Source organism: Hetaerina americana, unplaced genomic scaffold (assembly GCF_022747635.1).
Source record: "Hetaerina americana unplaced genomic scaffold, ioHetAmer1.1.p SCAF_6, whole genome shotgun sequence".
Lineage (NCBI taxonomy): Eukaryota > Metazoa > Arthropoda > Insecta > Odonata > Calopterygidae > Hetaerina > Hetaerina americana.
The window spans coordinates 50,941,944-50,963,837 of record NW_027287205.1 but is presented as its reverse complement, the minus strand read 5'-3'; the positions used below and the strand labels follow the sequence as shown (position 1 = coordinate 50,963,837).

At 38.8% G+C, this 21,894-nt stretch overlaps 1 protein-coding gene across 2 annotated transcripts in view; it reads right to left on the bottom strand.

The window, feature by feature from the left end:
• ATP8B (ATPase phospholipid transporting 8B) overlaps positions 1–21,894 on the bottom strand; it is a 432,938-nt gene that overhangs the window by 74,333 nt on the left and 336,711 nt on the right. For both annotated transcript variants that reach the window (XM_071593620.1, XM_071593621.1), the window contains exon 2: positions 11,550–11,608. In XM_071593620.1, the coding sequence (XP_071449721.1) occupies positions 11,550–11,608 (59 nt within the window). The remainder of the gene's footprint in view (positions 1–11,549; positions 11,609–21,894) is intronic.

The following is a 21,894-nucleotide window of genomic DNA, read 5'->3' as shown; positions in this document are numbered from 1 at the left end:
CACACACACACACACACACACACACACACACACACACACACACACACACACACACACACACACACACACACACACACACACACACACACACACACACACACACACACACACACACACACACACACACACACACACACACACACACACACACACACACACACACACACACACACACACACACACACACACACACACACACACACACACACACACACACACACACACACACACACACACACACACACACACACACACACACACACACACACACACACACACACACACACACACACACACACACACACACACACACACACACACACACATATATATATATATATATATATATATAGAAAACAATAACGACTAAAACACACTTATGAATAAGTTTAATCAATAAAGTTTACTTTTTAATTACTTTAAATTTAGTTTAAATTAAATAGTTTAAATTTAGTTTAACTTAATTAGTTTAATTTAAGTTTAGTTTAATTAGTTTAAATTTAGTTTAATCAATAAAGTTTCTGGGTGGACCGGAATAATTATAAGCAAGCATTCACAATTCGTAAACAAGCAGAATAAGTCTGCGACATCGGGTTACGTATTTCGCAAACCACTTTCAATTGTGTTTCCGATCAAGGACCCTTAAAGAACTCGGTAAACATATTAAAATACTTGCACAACCGATTTTTGCTCCAACCTGACTTTATCTGCACTATGGCTCTTAGAAGAAATCTTAGTAGTCATGATGCCCGAGCGGACTCGATGATAATTAAATGCACCAGAAGGCGATTTTTTCCTTGCTGAAAACTAATTAACAACGGATTTTTTTTCACATCCTGGCTTTATAAAACGGGCTCGGTACAGAAATGATACACTTTATGTCCCATCAATATTGCTTAAGAAGATAATTACTTTTTTATCCCAGCAAAAATATTACTTCAAGAGCCCACAAAATTTCTATGGAAGATCAAGGTTAAGGCAGTGTTGTAAAAGATTAAAGCTCTGATACATCGCCGCAGATTCGCAAACATTTGAGAGGAATTAAGCAAGGATATTCGTATCCGTTGGTTGACTTCACTTCTTTCCTTTTCACCGGAAAGGCCCCCCAATTTCATCCTTTTCTTATTTGGGATTTATTGTTTTGGGAAAAGAAGGAGAGGAAAAAATAGTGAGTAATCAGCTAAGATTACGAAAAACGAAAGCAGGGTGGTTCAAAGCTTAAGGTTTCATCCGATGGTATGTCTTTCCCAGAGAAAATTTCGAAGCACGTGGGGAGATATGAGTGGCTATCGGCTTGGGGAATCACTTAAGGTACCAGCGCAAGAGCCACACAAGTATTCTAAATCAATATCTTTAGCATCACCCACGAGAAAAACACAGAAATTAATCAAATCAAAGTAAATGCAGGGCTCAACTTTTTAGAGATTTTACAAAATTTAGGCATTATTATCGGCCAATTACGGAGAACCCATACAACTGGCATAATACAGAAAGGATTTTTGTATTACATCGCGGTATAAATGTGTAGTTTCTATATTTTACTCCAGTAGATCGGTGAAGTTCAATATGATGTTAGACACTTATCTAGTGTACGAAGTGGAAAATGCTACATATATTTAATGTACTGACATTGGAAAGTTTTCTATATCTGAACAAAATAATTCGCTAACAAGTTTGGACCTTGGCGTTTACATAATTTAGGAAAGGGGTGTTGGTGTGAGGAATAGAAATATCACAAAAGAAGCAACAAAAACGTTTTCAGTCAAATTCAAATACTCATTCACTTCACATTACCATTAGCTCACTTGATAAATTCTTCAATAACATATAGATGTATCAGTGAATCACTTGACGCTAATAAATTACATATTAATGACTATTTTATGACAAAATAATATTCAAGGAATTAATATGTATGCATTAGTTCACACGGATAATGTTATCTCTCTAAGAACTTGAATTTTTAAGAAGTAAAAATTTACGAAATAAATTATTTAAAAAAATCATCAATTGATCTAATTTTATATCAGACTCATTTGGGAGCAGCTAGTTTATCCCCCAAAATGGGGATACAAATTTCACAGAAAAAAATGAATTTGAATGTTACCTATGAGAAATTAACTACCAATAAAACTTTGCACTGTTCCACGGATTTATTGTAACGTACAACGCGTAACGTACGTTACCATAAATCTGTGGAAAAGTGCAAGTTTGTTACCCAGAATGACAAACTTCCACTATATCTCGCCGGAATCTGTTGAATATATACCAATAAAACCTTCATAATTCGTTAATACGAATATAGTTTTGGGAAAGAAAAGTATACGCTGATTAATTTATATTCATAAAAAATTACATTTACAAACCAGTTGCAAATAAAGGAGCGCATTAAATTTACTATCTATCTCGTATTTTCGTAGCAAAAAACATAACTGGTCAGCACGAAATAGACTTAAACATTCTCTTCATGTGTATCTCATTATTAATGAATTTCTAATTTCATCTGATATCGTTAATGTAACCAGTAACCATCTTTTGCGACACTCAAGAGATGTAGCATATGTCAGCTTCCAATCTTGTAACATATGGTTGGTCTTGTCTAAACCACGGCTCCATAAAATCCCTTAATCTGTGATTTTCACCGATCGTTCACCAGAGGAGAAACAACAAGTAGAGCGAAACAATTACAAATACTTTACGAAAAGCTACATTTCAACGCGCTTCCAGAAGCCAACTCCGGGTAAAATGAGAACGAGAAGGGGTTCCGAGCCCATTCTCTCGAATAAGCTTCGCCTCGCTCTTTCGGCTCTCCTTCCTGCGCAGCTCCATCACTTCATTCACATCGAATCACCCGTTTGCCGACTCCACAACCCAAAAAGCACATGCCTCTCTCTTATCTCTCGCTTTCTCAAAACACTCCCCGGGACAGACAGCTGTTTCAAAGGGGCTTGTGTCGACGTCAGGGGAGGCATTTCGCACGGTGGGAGAGATGGAGAGAGAGGAGAAAGGAGGGGTAGAGAGAGAGAGAGAGAGTGAGAGTAAGGGAGAGAGGGGGAGAAAGGGAGAGATGGCACGAGGATACAAAAACAATGCCCACACCTGCGCGAAGTTAGTTTCCCCATACTCCCGACAAACGAATTTATCAACGCATGGAGGACTCTGTGTCCTTTTACCGGTTAACGGCTCGGATACATTGCGGAAATGGTAAGAAAGAGGGTGAAAATAATGCACCGCCATAACGCCAATAGCAAATTTAGTGCAAGTCAAGATTTAGATACGTCAATTTATTTTTTTAATGATTTTCTATTGAATGCACGGGCAGATTAATCAACAGATCAATGGAAATAAAACAGAGATAATGAAATTTTCTAGAAGGAGGAAGCCTAAGTTAAGCGATAAAATATGTGGACAAAAGCAAGAGTGGGTAGAATAGTCTATACTTCCTGGAAGTGTCCCGGACCAAAATAGTCAAAGCAGTGTGGCCATAAGAAGAAGAATCAGGTTAGGCAAAGAAGCTTTCACAGAGTTGATGACAGGGACGTTGATTAAGGCTGTTAAGAAATGAGCGGCGAAAACTTTATTACGGAGCGTGGTTCTGCACGAAAATTGGTGAGTGAAGCAGGATAATAGGTGTATATTGGAGATATTTGAGATGTGGGTGTGGAGAAGGATGGAAATGGTAGAGGTAATCCAAACAACTGACAGTTACGAAGAGGCGTGTTATTGGGCGTTAATCAACTGGTACGCAAATTTTACTCCAGGCTTCCTTTCGCGAAGACCATCCGCTATTAAGGCCATCGTTTCCTGCAATGTTCAACGCTAAAATCTAAGTACATAAATAAAATCGCAAGGACCTTTATAAGAGTTTTTCAAAGTCACGAATATTCAAGCATAATTAGAAGGATGAATTTATCAGCACAGTCGAATGATTCCCAACAACCTCAAATAGAACAAAAGTCTCAGTAGAAGTATAAGTCTCTCACAGAACAAAAAAGCTAATCCACCTAAGCTGAGTAAGTTCTCAGGTACTAGGTCTTCTTGAATTTAAATGCGGATGCGAGTGTTGTTCAGCGATGAAACTTTGTGATTGAGCCAAGAGGAAAGAATGTAAAACCCAAAGCCGTACACTTAAGGGCACTTATAGGTGGAATAAAGAAGGGGGTGGGAAAGTTATTGTTTGGCGGGAAGCCCGATGTCAGTGACCCGTCACTCAAACAAATGAAAAATTAAAATAAATAGTTCTACCAATTACTCCCTTGTTCAGGTATTTGCACACCAAATTGACCTTCACAAGTCGCAACCACACACACACACAGGGTTTACGGGGCGGGAAGCCCGACGCCAGTGACCCGTCACTCAAACAAATGAAAAAATAAAATAAATAGTTTTAACAATTACTCCCTTGATCAGGTATTTGCACAACAAATTGACCTTCACAAGTCGCAACCACACACACACGCAGGGTTTACGGGGCGGGAAGCCCGACGCCAGTGACCCGTCACTCAAACAAATGAAAAAATAAAATAAAAAAATTATATAACACTTACTCCCTCGCTCAGGTATTTGCAAACAAATTGACCTTCGCAAGTCACAAACACACACACACACACAGGGTTTACGGGGTTGGAAACCCGGCGCCAGTGACCCGTCACTCAAACTCGGAAGACACAAAAGTACAGGGCTGGTGGGGAAAAGTGCCGAAAAACCTGACACAAGGTGTTTCGCCTGCTAAGCAGGCCTCTTCAGAGAAGAATGATTAGTCGGAGCCAAAATATGTAAGTAACAGTTAAGTAGGGGAGGGGGGGGATGGTAACGGACAGGGGAAGGTTATGGGGGGGGGGGGGAAGCACATTAACTAATTGCAAGCACAAAAATCATTATAAGCGGCTCAACACGAGAGAATTCAATCGATCCCGAAAACCGCTAACCGAATAGGACTACGATATCCACGATTTTATGCCATATGACGCATCGATTTTGATAAATTCGCACCACGTCTGGAAATCCATCTGTTCTACAGAAATCAGGAGATTTATCGAAGCTTCCCTACCACTAAAATTCTCTTCCGTTAATTCCTCAGTCGAAAACGAAACGATCAACTGAAGTGCAAGCCATTGATGAAACCCAAAACGAAAAAAATTGAAACACGATAAGACACGAGCGAGCGAATCCGGGTAATTGAACTAGTTTTTCGTCAAAATAAGAAAGTGAAACTTGAATGAATGGCAGCTTTCTGGTCCAATAAAAAATTGACTACATTGCAGATACTGCCGCTAAAGACCAAAATTACCACATCCGCGATCAAAGAGATCGAAAGGACGCTTAACTACGGTCATTCGGAAATGGCTGATATCATTCCCAAATGATCGATAATATAAGTCACACCGGAAACGTAGATGACGCCAAAACCTCTTAATGAAAGATTGACCCATTTCAGCCATTGCATGAGGCATTTTTGGTGCTGGAGGAGGTATTTGACAGTGCCAAACGGAACACGCTTTTCAGTTACAAAAATGTATACATTATTACGAAGGCAGAAAAATGACCCGTCCACTCTACGAGACTGTGGTTGCCAACGAAAATTGCGAAAAAAATCGGAAGAAAAATAAGTACAAGCCAAAATAAAATGTAGTAATTAGACAAGAATGCGACTAAGCATTAATAAAAACGTGAGAAATAGATTAAAAAACATACAACGAATGAGAGTCAAAGAAATTAATGCAAGTAAATTTGCGTTACCTTCAGATGAAAATGCATTTCTAACAGAAAATCATGACGCCATCCATAGAAGCATTCGATTAGTTACTTCGAAGATATGAAGTAAAAATAACTGTAAATGAAAAGACAAGACAAAGAAAAATAATTCTGAACTGTGACTAACCACGTAGGATTGACAGTTAAAGATGATGAAAAACTGAACGATTTCATGAAATAGACTCCAAATGGCATACATTTCCACATTAATTCTAAAGCATACAACGTCTCTTTTACACCGCCTTTCGTAAAACTAAACCCGAAAATTTTCAAAAGAAGAGAGCGGAAGGGGGAAAGAGCTGGCAAAAATAGGCAATTTCTGACCACAAAGCCCCCGTACATCTAAGCATCATCCCAGTCGGATAGATTAAGGAAGAAAGTTGTCTCCTCGAGTATCGCATACATGGATACCCTTCTTTTGACTCCCTACGTGTTGCTTCTTTTCCGGAAGGAGATTGGGAGAACGGAGGCGAGATTTCCCGTTCTATTAATTCAAGCCTGCCGAAGAGATTTTTTTTCACCTCGACTCCGACAAGGGGAGATACAAGAAAGGGATAAAAGTTTCCGAATCAAAAATACGTGAGTTCGTGCGGTTTCGGTCTTCTACTTCCCTATCCATTCCACCCACCCCCGCCCCCCGCCTGCCTCGAGACGACCCCCGGGGACGAGGCGGAGGGAGGGATTGCTCAACCGTTGGACCACACCTATATCAATCACACAACAGGAAAGGACACGAGGATGGGAAGGAGGAATGGTGGGTACTCGTCTCCCGGGGGTGAGTAGATATAGTGGGAGTGTTTCGGTTTTAAGGGCTGAGAGGTGAGAGAGGAAGTGGAGAACAGGAGTAAAAATATGGCCTACGGGGTAGGGGAGGGGAGGAACGCGGGGAGGCAGGAAGCCCCTACTTTGACGAGGCGGAATCTATAAAAAAATCAAGATGCGCACATCTATACACTACCACGCAAGACGTCGTGAGGAAATGTGGCAGGGGGTGTTAGGTCACCAGCCATACTACATTTACGTGTACATCATAACTCCCACAAGCACATGGCACCCAGCCATCCGTCTAAAGGACAAGTGAAAAGGGGGGCACCAAACACACCACTCATTTAATATTCATTATACACATCGCAATTGTTTAGCTGTTAGTAATGGCACCAATGATAACACTAAGTAGATAAATAAGGAAACGCGTTCAAAAGAGCGGGCTCAAATGAAATACAGTCAGGCGTGACCGAAGACCGAGAAATTAGGATGCCAACTTTGAAATGAGTTGGGAGGGAATGTAACTCGTATGTTTCTAACTAATTACGCCAATGATTTTCAATTTAATCAAAGTTATATTCACGCGGATACATTTCATCGCTAATCTCTGGGAAATGTTTCATCGCAGGCGGGGCAATTAATCCTATTCACGGGGTGAGAGGAATTGCAATAGCAATAGGTTAGCCGAGGGGCACAACAATTTCAACCTGAATTGTTACAGCTAAGGTGGTTGACAATTAGATTCCAGCTCTCGATTCAGGCGCAGTGAGTTCTTCTGTGAAAGTAATTCGAGTCAAACTGCGTTTCATCTTGCGACAGTAGATCACGGAATGAACATGACGCCGTTTGCAGGTGCTTTGTCACCTATTAGGAGAGAATCTGCCAGGTATCTTGTTCATATCAGAATGGCTCATGGCAACAGGAAGACTGGATGTGTATGCTAGAAAAAGTGTTGTTTACCAAATTATTTACGATTACATTTCCAAAAAACGAAAGAGTAAATCTTTTAGTTATTTCGAAGTATCGAAAGAGTGTTCAAACATATCTGGAGGATAACAATCGGCTCTCAGTTTGCATTCGATGGCAAAATTGGTGAATATGGTTAAGAGAGTAAGGAAATATGAATGTTTAATTTTTGAGAAACAGCATATTAAACATTATGAAAATATAAAATTTCGATTATTAAAGAGACATCACGTGGTTTTCGAGAGTATCCGACTTCGGCTCCTCCCAAGCAAAACAAATATCTCTTCTGGAGTCTTTTTTGTATCTGCGCAAATTCTGAGAAAAATGTAATGTATTTGAGATGTCAAGGTCTTATTCCAAACGGAAAATACATCAAAGTTCGAATATTGACCAGAAACGGTGGCTCAAATGGAGTGTTTAGCCGACGCTCTGTTTCCTGCAAAACAGGCAAGAATGAAGACTTTCAAATAAAGTAAAAGGGACTGCTACCTCTAAGTTTGTAATATTATTTCCGGCTGATATTTACATACCAGACACTATTTTATCATTGTTTACTTATTTTTTTTTAATTTCACAATTGCTATAACAACCTTAAACGGCAAAAGTGTCCAATTACAATGAATGGTTTAATATAGATCACATAAACTTAAAATCACACATTAATGCACCTCTATTGGAAAGATTAACTGATACAACTGTTGTGCGTGTATTTAAATATTTTAAGTAATTGTTTTTGTCCTTTCCATCACCTAAAACTTACATTGTGAGGACGCGCAACAGGGGCGACTAAATGAAAAGTTTGCGAATGCAAAAACTCTCTTACGTCTTGGGTTTGGCGATAAAAAGAAAGAGAGCAAATCGTAGTTCAGGGGTCGAGGTGTAATTGTGAGAGGAAGGGGTGGGGACATTTTCAAAAGTAATCTCTATAAGGTGAAAAGCCAATACGCGGTTTTGAGATTGCCACGAGAAGGATTTTCAGGATTGCTGCTTCGCGGCCGGCAATGAGGTGCGCGTGAAACGGTGACGTAAAATAACAGGGAGGCAGAATGAATACGTGCCACGTCGTCCAACGACTAATGCACGGAAACGAACCAGGGAAAATACTTCCGGCCGTGGCTCCGCGACTCACGGATAGAAATACCATTCTGTCCATGAGCACCCTTTGTCTTACATGGTGCGGGGTAGGGTAGCAGATTGAAATACTCCATTTTAACATCTAAACCTTCATGAATAGCAAATATGAACCCAAAATGCCAGTTATTCATTTCAATCCGCACTACATATAACAACGCATAAAAAACGTAAGGCGAAAAAAATGAAAATGCAAGACCAAAATAAATATTTACATTTATAGGGATTTTTACAAATATAGTCATGACAAAAATACCGCATTGCCGGAAAATATCAACGGGGAGAGTTGCGAAACGACAATAATGAGGCGGCTTCGACTTCACACAACATTGAGATGTTACTCGTAGCGTGGAATAATATAGAGGGTAGGCATACATCGTTGTGAATGATTTCCACTGAGTATATATTTTTTTACCCTTCACATGATGCGTGAATACAATGGTCGTGAATGCTAATATAACATAGATTTCAGCTGCTTGGCAACGGAAATTTCACACATGATTACCAAGAATCACGTATACGAGTTTGCCTACCTTCCGGGATGATATACATGTACACCACGTGTTTCACGCGGGTGCATTTTCGGAAACCAATAGAACTTGTTTCATTCGTTGCTCTTGTTACAATAGTGATACACACGCGTCTACTCATCTATGTATTTAGGTCTAGCCTAGCTTCTGAGGGCGTAAGAAAGGTGAAAGCAAGACACTATTTCACATACATACATTAAGTTGACAGAAAAGAAGAAGTCCCTGTTAAATGTGCGAGAAACCGTCAAAGAAGGAGGAGGCAGGTCGATAATAATAATATAGGTGATTATTTATTACCATTTACAGCGAAGCGCTCAGGGAGAAGAATCAGTACCAATAATCTCTGAAAACTTCATGTAGAATAATTCAGCTCACAATGAGCAGAGAAAATCAGCAAAAATAGTAAACAATTGCAGGGCAATACATAGACATATTTTGCGGTTGAGGAACTCTACAAAAATATAATCAGCAGTGCTTGCGATGACAGTCTTCTGCGAGGCTTGAAATAGATACTACTTGTTATGGACAGGAGACCTTCCATTGACGCAGATATGGGAACTAGTAAATTTTCGGACAGTCTGCTAAAGAGGCAGACAGGAGTTAATCGGCTGGGAAAATGTTTCGGTGAAAGATGCTAACAGCAGCTGTAGGTAACAACTTGATTGATGGATTCGATTAAGATAAAAAAAATAATTGGTGAGCTCAATTTAAGTCCAGCGAAAATTGATTCTTTTTAGTACTACATACATATAGTATGAGGAACTCCTACGTCATATATGACAGTATCACATGACACAATAAGCATACTCATTCCATAGCACCTTATTTGAGAAACTTAAAATATTTTGGAAGTAAAACGTTGGTTGCAACGTGTGCTATACACGAGCAGCTTTTATAATTAGCATTAGTTTGCAATGGATCCTTTAAGCGTGAATATTGAGTGCTGTGTATGGCAGAAAAAATCATAAAAACTCTAGCGATGCTCACTTTTGACATCAACATGAGTGTTATTGGTTGAATAACTTTCATCGGTGCGAGTACTGCAACGTGTGGAGCCATCTTTATCAATAAAATGGGCAACAAGAACATTTGGAAATATTTCGACAATAAAAGATAGTAAGTGAGATGCAGTGGAGTGAAAATTAACCCTACACACAAAAACTTATTAATTTTGATTCAGTAAACCTTCGTATGCATAATTTTAAACAATTTTAATACCATACATTTATCTAAAAAGAACCAGAATATATCCATCCCTGTAGGACAAAGTACTATTAAAGTTGACGCATTCATGGTTGAAATTCCAATTTTTAGATGCGATAAAGATGGTATCTTAGAACATATTTAGAGGGAACAATTTTTGAGGAGCAAGGAAGTACAAAGAGATGAAGAGGGGCTTGTTGTAAAGTATGATATTGGGTTGTGTTTCATCAGGAGAGACAAAATATTTACTTCATAGGTGGGTCCTCACAAAACCTTTACCGGTACATTAACTAATAATTATATATATATATATATATATATATATATATATATATACACAGGGTTCGTCCGGAAAATAAGTATACTTACTCCTGGGCTGGGTGCGCCGCTCCAGGCGCGCCCAGCACCGCTCTGACGGGCTGCGATTGGAGGGGGGTATGTTGGCAAGCGACGCTGAAAAAGGCAGTCGGCTCTGAGCTCTGTGGTGTAGTGAGGAGCTCTGTTAACGCGAACCTCCACGCTCGACCCACGTCACGGAACGCGATGCCAAAGTTTTTGGAGCAGCGTTATTCCATCAAATTTGCGGTAAAGCTTGGAAAATCGTCTACCGAAACTGTCGGTATGATTAACCAGGCTTACGGGGAGTCAGCCATGTCCAGAAACATGATCTTTCGGTGGCACAAGATGTTCGTGGAGGGCAGAGAAGAGGTCGACGACGAGTCCTCGAGAGGTTCCCGATGATGCCTTCGCGGGAGCGTTCCAGGAATGGGAACGCCGCTGGAACAAGTGTATCGACTCACAAGGGTCCTATTTTCAGGAATATTAGCTTAAGATATGTAAAAGTGTAATAAATTTTTTTTCCTGAGCTCAGTACACTTATTTTCCGGACGAACCCTGTATATATATACACACACACATACACATATATACATATATAGTATATACATATATATATACACACACACACACACACACACACACACACACACACACACACACACACATATATATATATATATATATATATATATATATATATATATATATATATAACCAATTCAATTTGGACTGCGTGAATGCACCGTGAATTAAAACATTCACGCGTAGGAATAGGTATAGGCTAAAATGTTTAAAATTGATTTTTATACCTTCTTATTTGTGACTAAATAAGATTGTATAAATAAATGAAAGGTGACTTACCGCATAGTTAAATTCCGAGTTATACTGTCGATTGTTGGCCTTGATGCGGCGTTCGGTTTCTGAAAAAAACAAAACATTGCAATTATATTATGTGAAAAATAAAATTTATCTATGGAATGACAACACCAAAGTCAAAGAAAGCTAACCCACTATTAATTTTCAGCAAAACTCGATAACTATGTTGTTTTTGATAAGCATTTAAATACACAACCGTGCGGTTTGAAAGTCAAACGACTTGCGGTTTAAGGTAGGTGATGGGAAGATATTTCCAGCACTATTTGTACATGAAAGGTGGTAGCATGATTGGAATAGAAATGTAAATCAACTGGCATGCATTAGTTGGTATTCGTTCACTTATGTTAAATTTATGAAATAACCATGGTACGAAACGTATCATGTTACCAATTGTTACTCTCAGAAAAGAAATATACAGGGTTAATTACTGACATCAACTGGTGATACAAGCAATACTACGCTTAACTATTGGGTGAAAACTTAAATTTTAAATTAGCCATTCAAATGCCTAAACCAGAAGTAACAGTCTCAGGACAAATTTCCCTAAATTTACAAAGAAATCAAGAAAAAACATCATGTTCTGTTTCATTGACACATTCATGAAACCCTTGATTCCTGGGGTGGGGAAGGACAGAATTCCCGTACACTGAGACCTCTTAGTCCATTGTTTCAAACAAGGTTCAACCTGCCTGCCACATTCAGACAGGGGGCAAGAGTACCACGGTAAAGGTACGGAGGTCAACGACCCTCCGTCCGGGATCGACATTGCTTAACTTCGGTAGGATAACAGGAATCGGTGTGCCAAGGTGGTTAGGCCCAAGACCATTATGAGAACCTTACTTACCTACTATCATAGCATTAACACGTGGGATAGGGTATTAATGCGCATGCACTTGAATGGTGTGACCCCTTAGCTATGCAAATGTATTTAGAATTATGGAATTCATACCACAAAAGGAGTTCAAGTAAATTTATTTCTATACTTTCCACCATTAAATAGTGAGAGAATTAGGAGAAGAGAAAATTGATGATAGACAAGGATGGATTTAAATAAATTTATATTACTATGATTATTATACTATCTTCATTGTATCGTTATCGTCAATATGTGAACAATGAAAACTCATTAGCAAAGATCAATAAAAATCCTTCCTAATCCTCAGAAATTAAGTTCAAGTTAATATAGACACTTAATTATCACGGCCCAATTTAAGTTCATCTTATTTAAGCCTAAATAAAAATCATCCAACTACGCTGCTGCAATTTACCGCCAAAGTATGATAATAAATTGCTGAAATCAGTTTGAGCACAAATTCAGGTGTGATGTTGTGGAACTGTTCCATAATAATAGAGAAGTAGTCTTCATCTCTATTATTTATAATTTCATATTTCATACGAAACTAATAAATAAATTCGTTCTTCCATCATAAAACCGCATAAAAATTAATAATCATTACCTGCCGTAGACTAATGGTAAATCGTCATATTACAGAAGATTCACGACGAAATATACCGAAAACAAATGACATGAGGCGTGAGAATAGGAACCTCATAAAGGAGCAAGGCCGAGGAGGCCGTCTACAAAACAACAATTCCTTAGGTACACGGTTATTTACATTTCCTTCTATAAACTCTTCTGATAGTTCTGCCGCAAAATGTAAATTTCCCAACTCAATTATTAATTGAATTACACAATCCCAACACCAGAATTACCACAACACTAAAATATTTCTCTTTTTCCATTTATAAGGCTCCTGTAGCACGATCGCCTGAATCAAGCAGCCCGCATCACAGGCTGTTGTGCGTTTGGCGAGCATCCACGGGGCTACTACTGGCAGGCTTAAAATCCGGCCGTGATGTACATTTCGCAGGAACTAACCGTGCGAATTGGCAAGTTCAATGAAAAATAAATATTATAATGACCGATTTAAACTGCAGAAATTTCATCCTAATTAAATAAGAAACGATGTAATTATTCGTGGAAGTTAGGGTTGTGAGTCGAGTTTCCGGTTGTAGGTGTTGATGATGCACACTCCACCGTACCAACTAAATACAAGAGGTAGGATTTTATGGTTACCAGCATTCTTTGACAAACTGCATGCGGCACAGGGAAAGGCTCTAGCGAGTTAATTACACACCCTGGTGTTTGAGTTGGGAACGCCGGATGACTGAGCAAAAAGAGAACCTAATCGCCCTCTATCAAACCAACTTCAGTGGTGGTTCCCATGTTTTTATTATTATAGTCCACTTTTACTAATTGAATTTAGCTATATTTAATCAGCATCACGTTTCGAAGAAAAATATTTTTTATAAAAAAATACTTTCTTCTACTAAAATTATTTCATTTAAGCTACCTTACTGGTGATCAAATTAAACTCTGAGTAAATTCCAGTATTCGAGGGTCGCTACTAAATAGTTCTGAATCCATTGATACAAAACAACCCCGTCAAAAAACCTTGATCATTGCCCATTAAATGCTGACGGATCTTGCAAAAACGATTTATTTCATACGTGCGCCTATAATTGAGGTTGATTCAGTGCGGAGCCCGTAGCAACGCAATCCGCGCGAACATCAAAGGCTTCTTCTATTTCCAGGAACGTCTGAGCCCCTTTACAGAAAACATGAATAAACTTCGTAGTTTCAGACTTAACTTAGTAGAAGAGACTGAGGTTTACGTGAGTGAAAAACGTTACACTTCGCAATATCCACGTCAAACAATGACGCTAATTTTATTTTGAATCGCCTGGTTATAATATTAAACATATTCGACCCTTCATTTAAGTTACGACTGAGATTAATATAATAAAGGAAGCAAAATTAAAACAGTTTCTTTAAAAACTAGTAGTGCTTGCAACCTAGCGGTCGCAACAGCTGAAATTTGGACCTTTTTCTGTGGTGGCAACATTTTTCTGTAACAAAGTCAACCCAAAAATGAGGAAAAACCTTCCCTTATAACGAAGACGGGGAAATTATGAGGAACGCCTATCGAGCGGCCAAATGAACGTCTCCAACCGAAATAAGAGGAAGGATTTCTGTCACTCTTTCCCCCTCTTGAAGGAAAAAAACTCCCCATCGTCTTACCTCGAAGATATGGAAGACATAGTGAGGCTTAAAGGGTACTCTTGACGAAGGAGAAGAAGCATTTGGAAAATCAATCGACTCCTCCCCCATAGTCTCTTTTCCTTTACCCTTCCCCCATTCCTTCTGCTCCTCACCCTCCCGTTGCAAATCATCTTTTCCCCCTGTCCCACACACAATTCTCGCGAGAAAGTCTCACTCTCCGGCCACGCGCTCTCATCGAGGGGAGACTAGAGAATCCCCCCGCCCGGCTTTTCTCCCCTCTCCCTTTCGGCCAAATCAAACCAACGGTGGAGCCGTGATTATCTTTACGAGGCATCGGTCTCCACCCTCACTCCACCCCTGCGCCGTCTAGACAGCTTCTCCCGCCATTCCACCCTACCCGAACCGGCCACCGTCGGAAGGAATTACGATTGTCTCGGGGAAAGGAACAGGAAGGGTCGAGAGGGATTAGGGATGTGCTGCTCAGTCGCCATTCATTCATTCATTTTCTTTTCAATCTGAAAATTAGCAACTGTAGTCATACGCGCCCTTGTTGATTCTGATGACTCTCAATACAATTCTCCAAGTCCATTTCAATAAGGCCTGGGAACTGTGTTAGGGTCCTCGGTCATGTGTCTTCATTTTTAATTATATTTTTGTTTTCTGGTTTCTGCTGTCTTTTCATAAAAATAAGACGAATTCTGAGGTTGTGTTGCGTAGTGGGTCAAACTAACCAACCAATTGAGTACGTACACGTTAATTCGTACAATATTTTGTAAATTAATTTTTCCACGGTATCTGTCCTTTTCTGAGATGTGGCGTAGCAAAGGATTGAAGAGGTTAACTGGATAGAAAGAAAAAAAATGAGGAAGTGCTTGTCATGCAGGGGGATGGAAGATAATTGTTGATATAAATCCAAAGCAGGTAGGGAAGATGGATGCAGAGCATTTTAGCCTGGAATGGAATGTTGAAGACTATGATAGAGGGAAGAATGTTTGACAGGCGAGGTAGGAGTAAAGAGGTGGGGAAACGGAAAGGCATGCCGAACAAAATGAAGGGAGGTAGAATGTACGAATAAATTGAAGTTGATGTTATTTTATATTTATGATGTCATGCAGTGTCTTGTTAGGCGAGGCTAAGAAATGTACGAGTGTTCATTCTGTGTCCATCCAAAACCCACCTGAAACGGTAGCCTACTCAATTAAGATAAACTATTATTTACTTTGTACTTGCTCTTGAGTGGACTCCTTGGAGTGACACCTAATGACGACAAAACTTTCGGATAGCAAAAAACACATTAGTTTTCGCGTTTTTTAATTTGGCTTGAAGTATGAACTTGTTTGTAGTCCTAAATTTTTCCAAACGTTTCTTGAAAAAATGTAATACCCGGTTTTTTGACAGTTTTAAAAACGCATGATGAACACATTTTCATTTAATATCACCATGGTATTTTTAGAAAGGGTAAATTTCCCAACGTAACAAGAGCAAAATGAAAATGGTTGAACAAAAAGTGGCTCCCTAAAATCATGTATCGAATCAAAACAGCGCACCATAAAGAGCTCTTTTCTTTCTGCCAAGAAGGACTATGTTACAAGGCTGCTTTAGTCCACTTATTCTTAAACGGAAATTAGAATTACGATAAAAATTAAAAGAAAAAATAAAATGAACAAAAAGTAAAACAAACCATTGGGCTCTTAGCATATTAGAAGAAGAGTAAAGGCTGTTCAAACACATTCGTGTAATGCAGCACAAGTCGGAGCAGGAGATACTGAGAGGCAATGGGATGCAGCAGACGGCAATAGAGAGCAGAATGCTGGGAAAGTGAGGCGTAGGGAGAAAAGAATAGGCATTTTAGATGCAATAAAGGGAAACAAAAAGTAACCAGAGCTAGGGTATAAGTTACTGTAGTATGTAGTTAGGGCGTATAAGGATATTTTAAATCATGCTATTCAGGTACTGCAGTACGATAGTGTTTATTCCCAGGGTTCATAAAAACCAACCCCAAGCTGGCAGACTACTACTTACAAACAAAAAGAATGTACGGTTTACAAATTTCAGGTCACCCGTTGGGTCATTTTTCAACCTGTCGTCTCACTCTTCAATTGATCTACATTGACAGACATATTTCCCACCGTGCTCCTCCACCACCCAAAATATAACTTAAGGCAATGTCTCTAAGGCTTTTTTCTCCGCATGCATATGTACACAGGCTTATGATAAAGAGAGGATGCGATGACCAGAGATCGCTAAAACTGTTCTAGATTCGAATAAGTAGATTGGGTAGACATAATTAAAAATGTTGTCAAATTTCTCCCCTACTGTTACACAGTGAGTTGCAACTCATTTTCAAAATTCCCATTACCGCTTTTTTCCCGAAGAACGTGCCTTCCTTTTTCCATTGATAATCACCGAACTCGTTCTTGATAACATTTTTGATCTTTGCCAGCGATTATTATCGCAATGGTCTACAACAAACACGAACTTATCTTACAAGTAAATGAAATTAATCATCGGTGAATCTCGATTCTCAAATTTTCATATCAGGCTCCCGATTTCTAAAAAAAATAACTTATATTCTCTATTTTAATAAAATATTGAAGAAATTTGAGTGACCCCTACTTTTCCCAAACTGCTAAACGGAATGAACACCCTTAAAAACTTCAGCGGTAAATCCATATTAATAATTTCCTCCAACAATCAATCCCTACCATGCGAGCCTGAGGCGACCCGTAGGGTGTGATGCAGGCATGGAAGTCATCCCATATCCCCGCCCCGCGCGGGAAGCCGGTCGTTGGCGTCCGTCGGAGGAAAATATTGAGCGATGGAGAGCTTAAAACCGGCTAGCTCACCCGCCGTCACCCCCGCCATCCTCTCCACCACAACGAGTACGGGTTTACGACTCCTCCCCTTTTGGTTTTCTCCCAAACCTGAACCCTTCCTCCTACAATCCACACATCTATTCTTTTAATTACGCTCCCGGAAGAAGGCGAAAAACTGGCGGCGGTATAAAAAACATATAGGTGGATCAAACGGGTGGGGATGAAAAGAGAGATATTTATAATCGTCCGTCCCTATCGTCTACTTGGTGAGAGTAAGACATCCTCTCTTAACAATCACTCAATGCCTCGTCGTTAATTAGCATCGGATCTAGTTAGAATTAGAAACTAGTTGCACTCCAATTTAACTAGATATGAAATTATAAAAAAATTATTAATTTAATAATATGCCATAACGACCTGCCCTACAATGGTAAAGCATTTTGAATGCGCATCTGTGCTTGCAAGAATAGATATAATTATTATTGATGGCAGGCCACCCCTAATGGTATGTGTTTTACGGACGCATTACACAACGAGACCTTTCCGAGCCTCTCCCAACAAGAAAACCTGGCATCCTCCACTATAATAAACCCTTATCCAATTCCGAATTCATACTTTCTGCCTCCCTACATCCCTTCCAAAATGATAACTCTTTTCATCCCCCTATCTCACCTAACATTCTCCCCCTATCACAATCTTTAACATCCCATTTCCTATAAAAGGCCATGAAATAATCTTTCCTGTCCCCTCATAATTTCTCCCAACGATCCCCCTCACCTCCCCCACCAAACCTAGCACTTCCTCATTTGTTTTCCTTTCTGTTCACTTCACTTTCTCCATCCTTCTCCAAACCCACATTTCAAAAGCCTCCTATCTACGCGTATCCTCCTAATTCAATGACAATGTTTCCGCGCCGTACATGACTACGCTCCATATCAAAGTTTTGACAATCTTTTTCTCAACAGCCTTACTCAACGTCCCTGTCATCAATTCCCTCCTCCTCGTGAAGGCCTTTTTGCCTAGGGAGATTCTTCTCCTCGTGTCCATACTACTATTTTAGATTTTCTTAAATTCATTTCACTGAATCAAGTGATCTTTCATGGAACAAAGTATATCGATGAATTACATATAGACTTAATAAAGACTGCCGGCTTAAAGCTCACAATGAATGAACACGGATGTTAATATGTCTAATTTTAGATACTTACAAGAGCGATTTTGGGGGTGGACAGTAATCAAAATGAAAATGGGTCACTACGGTTAGAATTCGATTAACATGGATGACGTATTCGTAAATTCCTCGACGTGATCAAAAATACGCATATAGTGATATTTTCCCGACTGGGCCGACCTAAGTATTTTTCCTAAAATAAAAAAAGAGATTAGTTATGCCATTTTTGCGACGTGAATTTTTACACCCTAGGGGGTTTGAACCTAATTAAATGTAGAAATGCCTCGTTTCAAAGTTAAGGATTTTCTAGAGCTGAGTTAATAATTGGCTTAGCCGCCGCAAGTCCCATGAAAAACAATTTCAAAAAATAAAAAAATCCTTCACATCTGATTAACTTACGTACGAATGCTCCAACTGCAAATAATCGTTACAAATATCATATAATCGTTTGTGCTGAAAATAGTTTGCAGAGGAACTTCATAGCACTAAACCTCCGGCGAATCATTTTTACTTGGATGTCACCACAAAAAGCAACCTACAACCCAACACAAAAGACCTTATATGCTTTCCATTCCACCAAGGTTTTGATTACAAATCGTTTCCAAAGAAAAATGTCGTCCCTTGCGTGCGTGATGACATCTAGTCATTCCTCGACCAAACCTTAAGCAAGTACTAGGATGTTATTTCAGTGTAGGGTGAATCTTAAAGCAGCTCCGCTAAGAGCATTTTCACCAGAGGTATTTAACGTAGACGGAAAGTTTATTCACAATGGAGCGATAAAAGAAGTAATCTCTTCAAAGACGAAGACAGTCGGCATGATATCTAGGTCAACAGTTCAGGCGCGTGATCCAAATGACTCCTCCTAACCGCAGGAGACAAGGGTCCAAATAAATCAAGAGATAAGGCGGCGGGATTTTTTTCCTTAAGAATTCATTGAAAGTCCTTTGCGCATGGATAACTTAAGAACTGGAGGGATGCGGTTGGAATGGAAGGCTTCCATTTCATGTGATGCGACGTGACTATCGAATTAAGAATTGCGAAAACTTAACCATCTTAATTATTTTCCCAAGAAAAAAACGTTTCTCTAATCACTCATCTTACTGTTCATTGATTAAATTAACTTTAACCAAGAAACGGATGAAATCACCTGATATTCCCTTTCATTTTCGAAGGCTAAAAATATATATTCACTGAGTCTACGATAAATCAAGGAAACATTTTCCGTCTACATAATTGATAAAAATATTTAAAAGATAATATTTTTTAAAAAGCTTGAATTCATAATGAAATTTTCTGAACGTTGAAGAACTTGTAATTTCAAACTAATTTGTATATTTTGCCAAAAAAGAAAAATATAATTCAATTAAATGGTAATTGATTTTTAATACATTTTCCGCTAATATTTTCGCGGAGACCATAAGAACATCATAAATTTGGAAATATGAATCTATATTGCTGTGGTACTTTCGGTAAACTGTTGAAATGATTCTAAATTAAATTAAAATATAGTAAGCGGTGACGTGCCCAATTTTCTAAAAAAACATTCGTTTATAGGCGAATCAGTAACATTACAAATGGAAAGGTGACTACCATCGTCATGTAAACCAAATACACGAGGTTTCAGATGTTAAAGAGGCTCAGATCACTTTCAGCCCCAAGACTGCAGCTGTTTACTAATAAAAAGAAGAAATATTCAGAGCTGTTACACAGAATTTCAAGCTTACATATGGGATCATGCGGTAGTTTAAGGCAATATGTATACGACTGACTAAATAGTGATTAGCTTTGCTACTAATTACTTTAACTATTAAGATATAGGGACACAACTATTGCAAAATATTTAAACAAAACACGTCGCATAACGACGAGGTTTCATACCTCTACAGTAAGTTGTAAGTATAAACCAAGTTGTGGTTGCATGCTTATAGCAACATAACTTTTCAACATTAAATAAACTACTTGGATCATTCATCAAGTGGAATAAGACAATTCTGATGAAAAGGCAAGGGTTCAAGATATAAAAGAAGCGTATTTGCCACTAATGTTTACATTAATATAAGCATATTGGATCAATTAGTAAATGACTCATTAGGGATACGCTAAGGAATGGCAAGAAATGTATTCCGAAAACAAAGATATTCGAGGAACGTTCCGTCGAAATATTACACTCGTCAAGGCCGATGTCTTCCGTTTTTCCATCAAATGAGCTAGAGAATTCCTCAAATGAGACAAATAGTCTTGCTTTAAATCGTCCTTCTCAACATTTATTAAATAAAATCATAGGAGAGGAAACGTAGAAGGGATCTCATGATGACGAACTCATTGTAAAATTAAATAAAAGAAGCTTCCTCTCGGAAGGCATATCATCTAATGATATTAGAGTTTCAGGTTAATGGCATTAGCTGGAGATATTTAAGATACCTTAACCGGATTCGTTCACACAATTAGAGCCGTTTTATGCACGTAGTTCAGCGTTAAATACGAAGACGCAAGATTACATCAAGTTTCAAGGCCAATAAGTATCAGATAGACGTTTAACCTAATCCTATGATATCCTATAGGCTTATTTGTAGATGATGAAAAATCAGTCACAAAAAAAGGTTATCACAAGAGACGAAGCGAATGAAATTGTTAAAACACTGAGAATTTCGTGAACGTGACTGAATTTCAAAAAGAAGAAAATTTCATTCAAAACGAAGATTAAAATGCCACCGTCATCATTGGTTATCGTTTGAGAACTGAAAAGTATCGAGTTTGCACAGCAGCATGAAAATACAATGTAATATGCTTTTGCCGCCACTAGGGTATCACACATTTCTCCATAAAACAATTGAGGAGATTTAACCGACCTTCGGGTTGATTACTGTGTTTATGGTTTTATATATATATATATATATATATATATATATATATATATATATATATATGTGTGTGTGTGTGTGTGTGTGTGTGTGTGTGTATAGAAACAGATATAAGGAAAAGGGATAGGAACACACAAAGGACGAACACAGAAGAGGTGGGTAAGACGGAATAAAGCAGATCATGAATGCAAAAATATTTCCTAGACCGGGATTTGAACTCCGGATCTTTCCACTTGCCGGGCGGAGGCTCTTAACCACTTGAGCTATCCAGGAAATTTTCGCATTCGTGATCTGCTTGATTCCACCTTCCCCATTTCTCCTGTGTCCGTCCTTTATGTGTGTACCTATCCCTTATATCTGTTTCTATATAAATGAGTATTTGTTCGCCCGTTGGCGGGGTTTCGTGTTTGAATGTTTG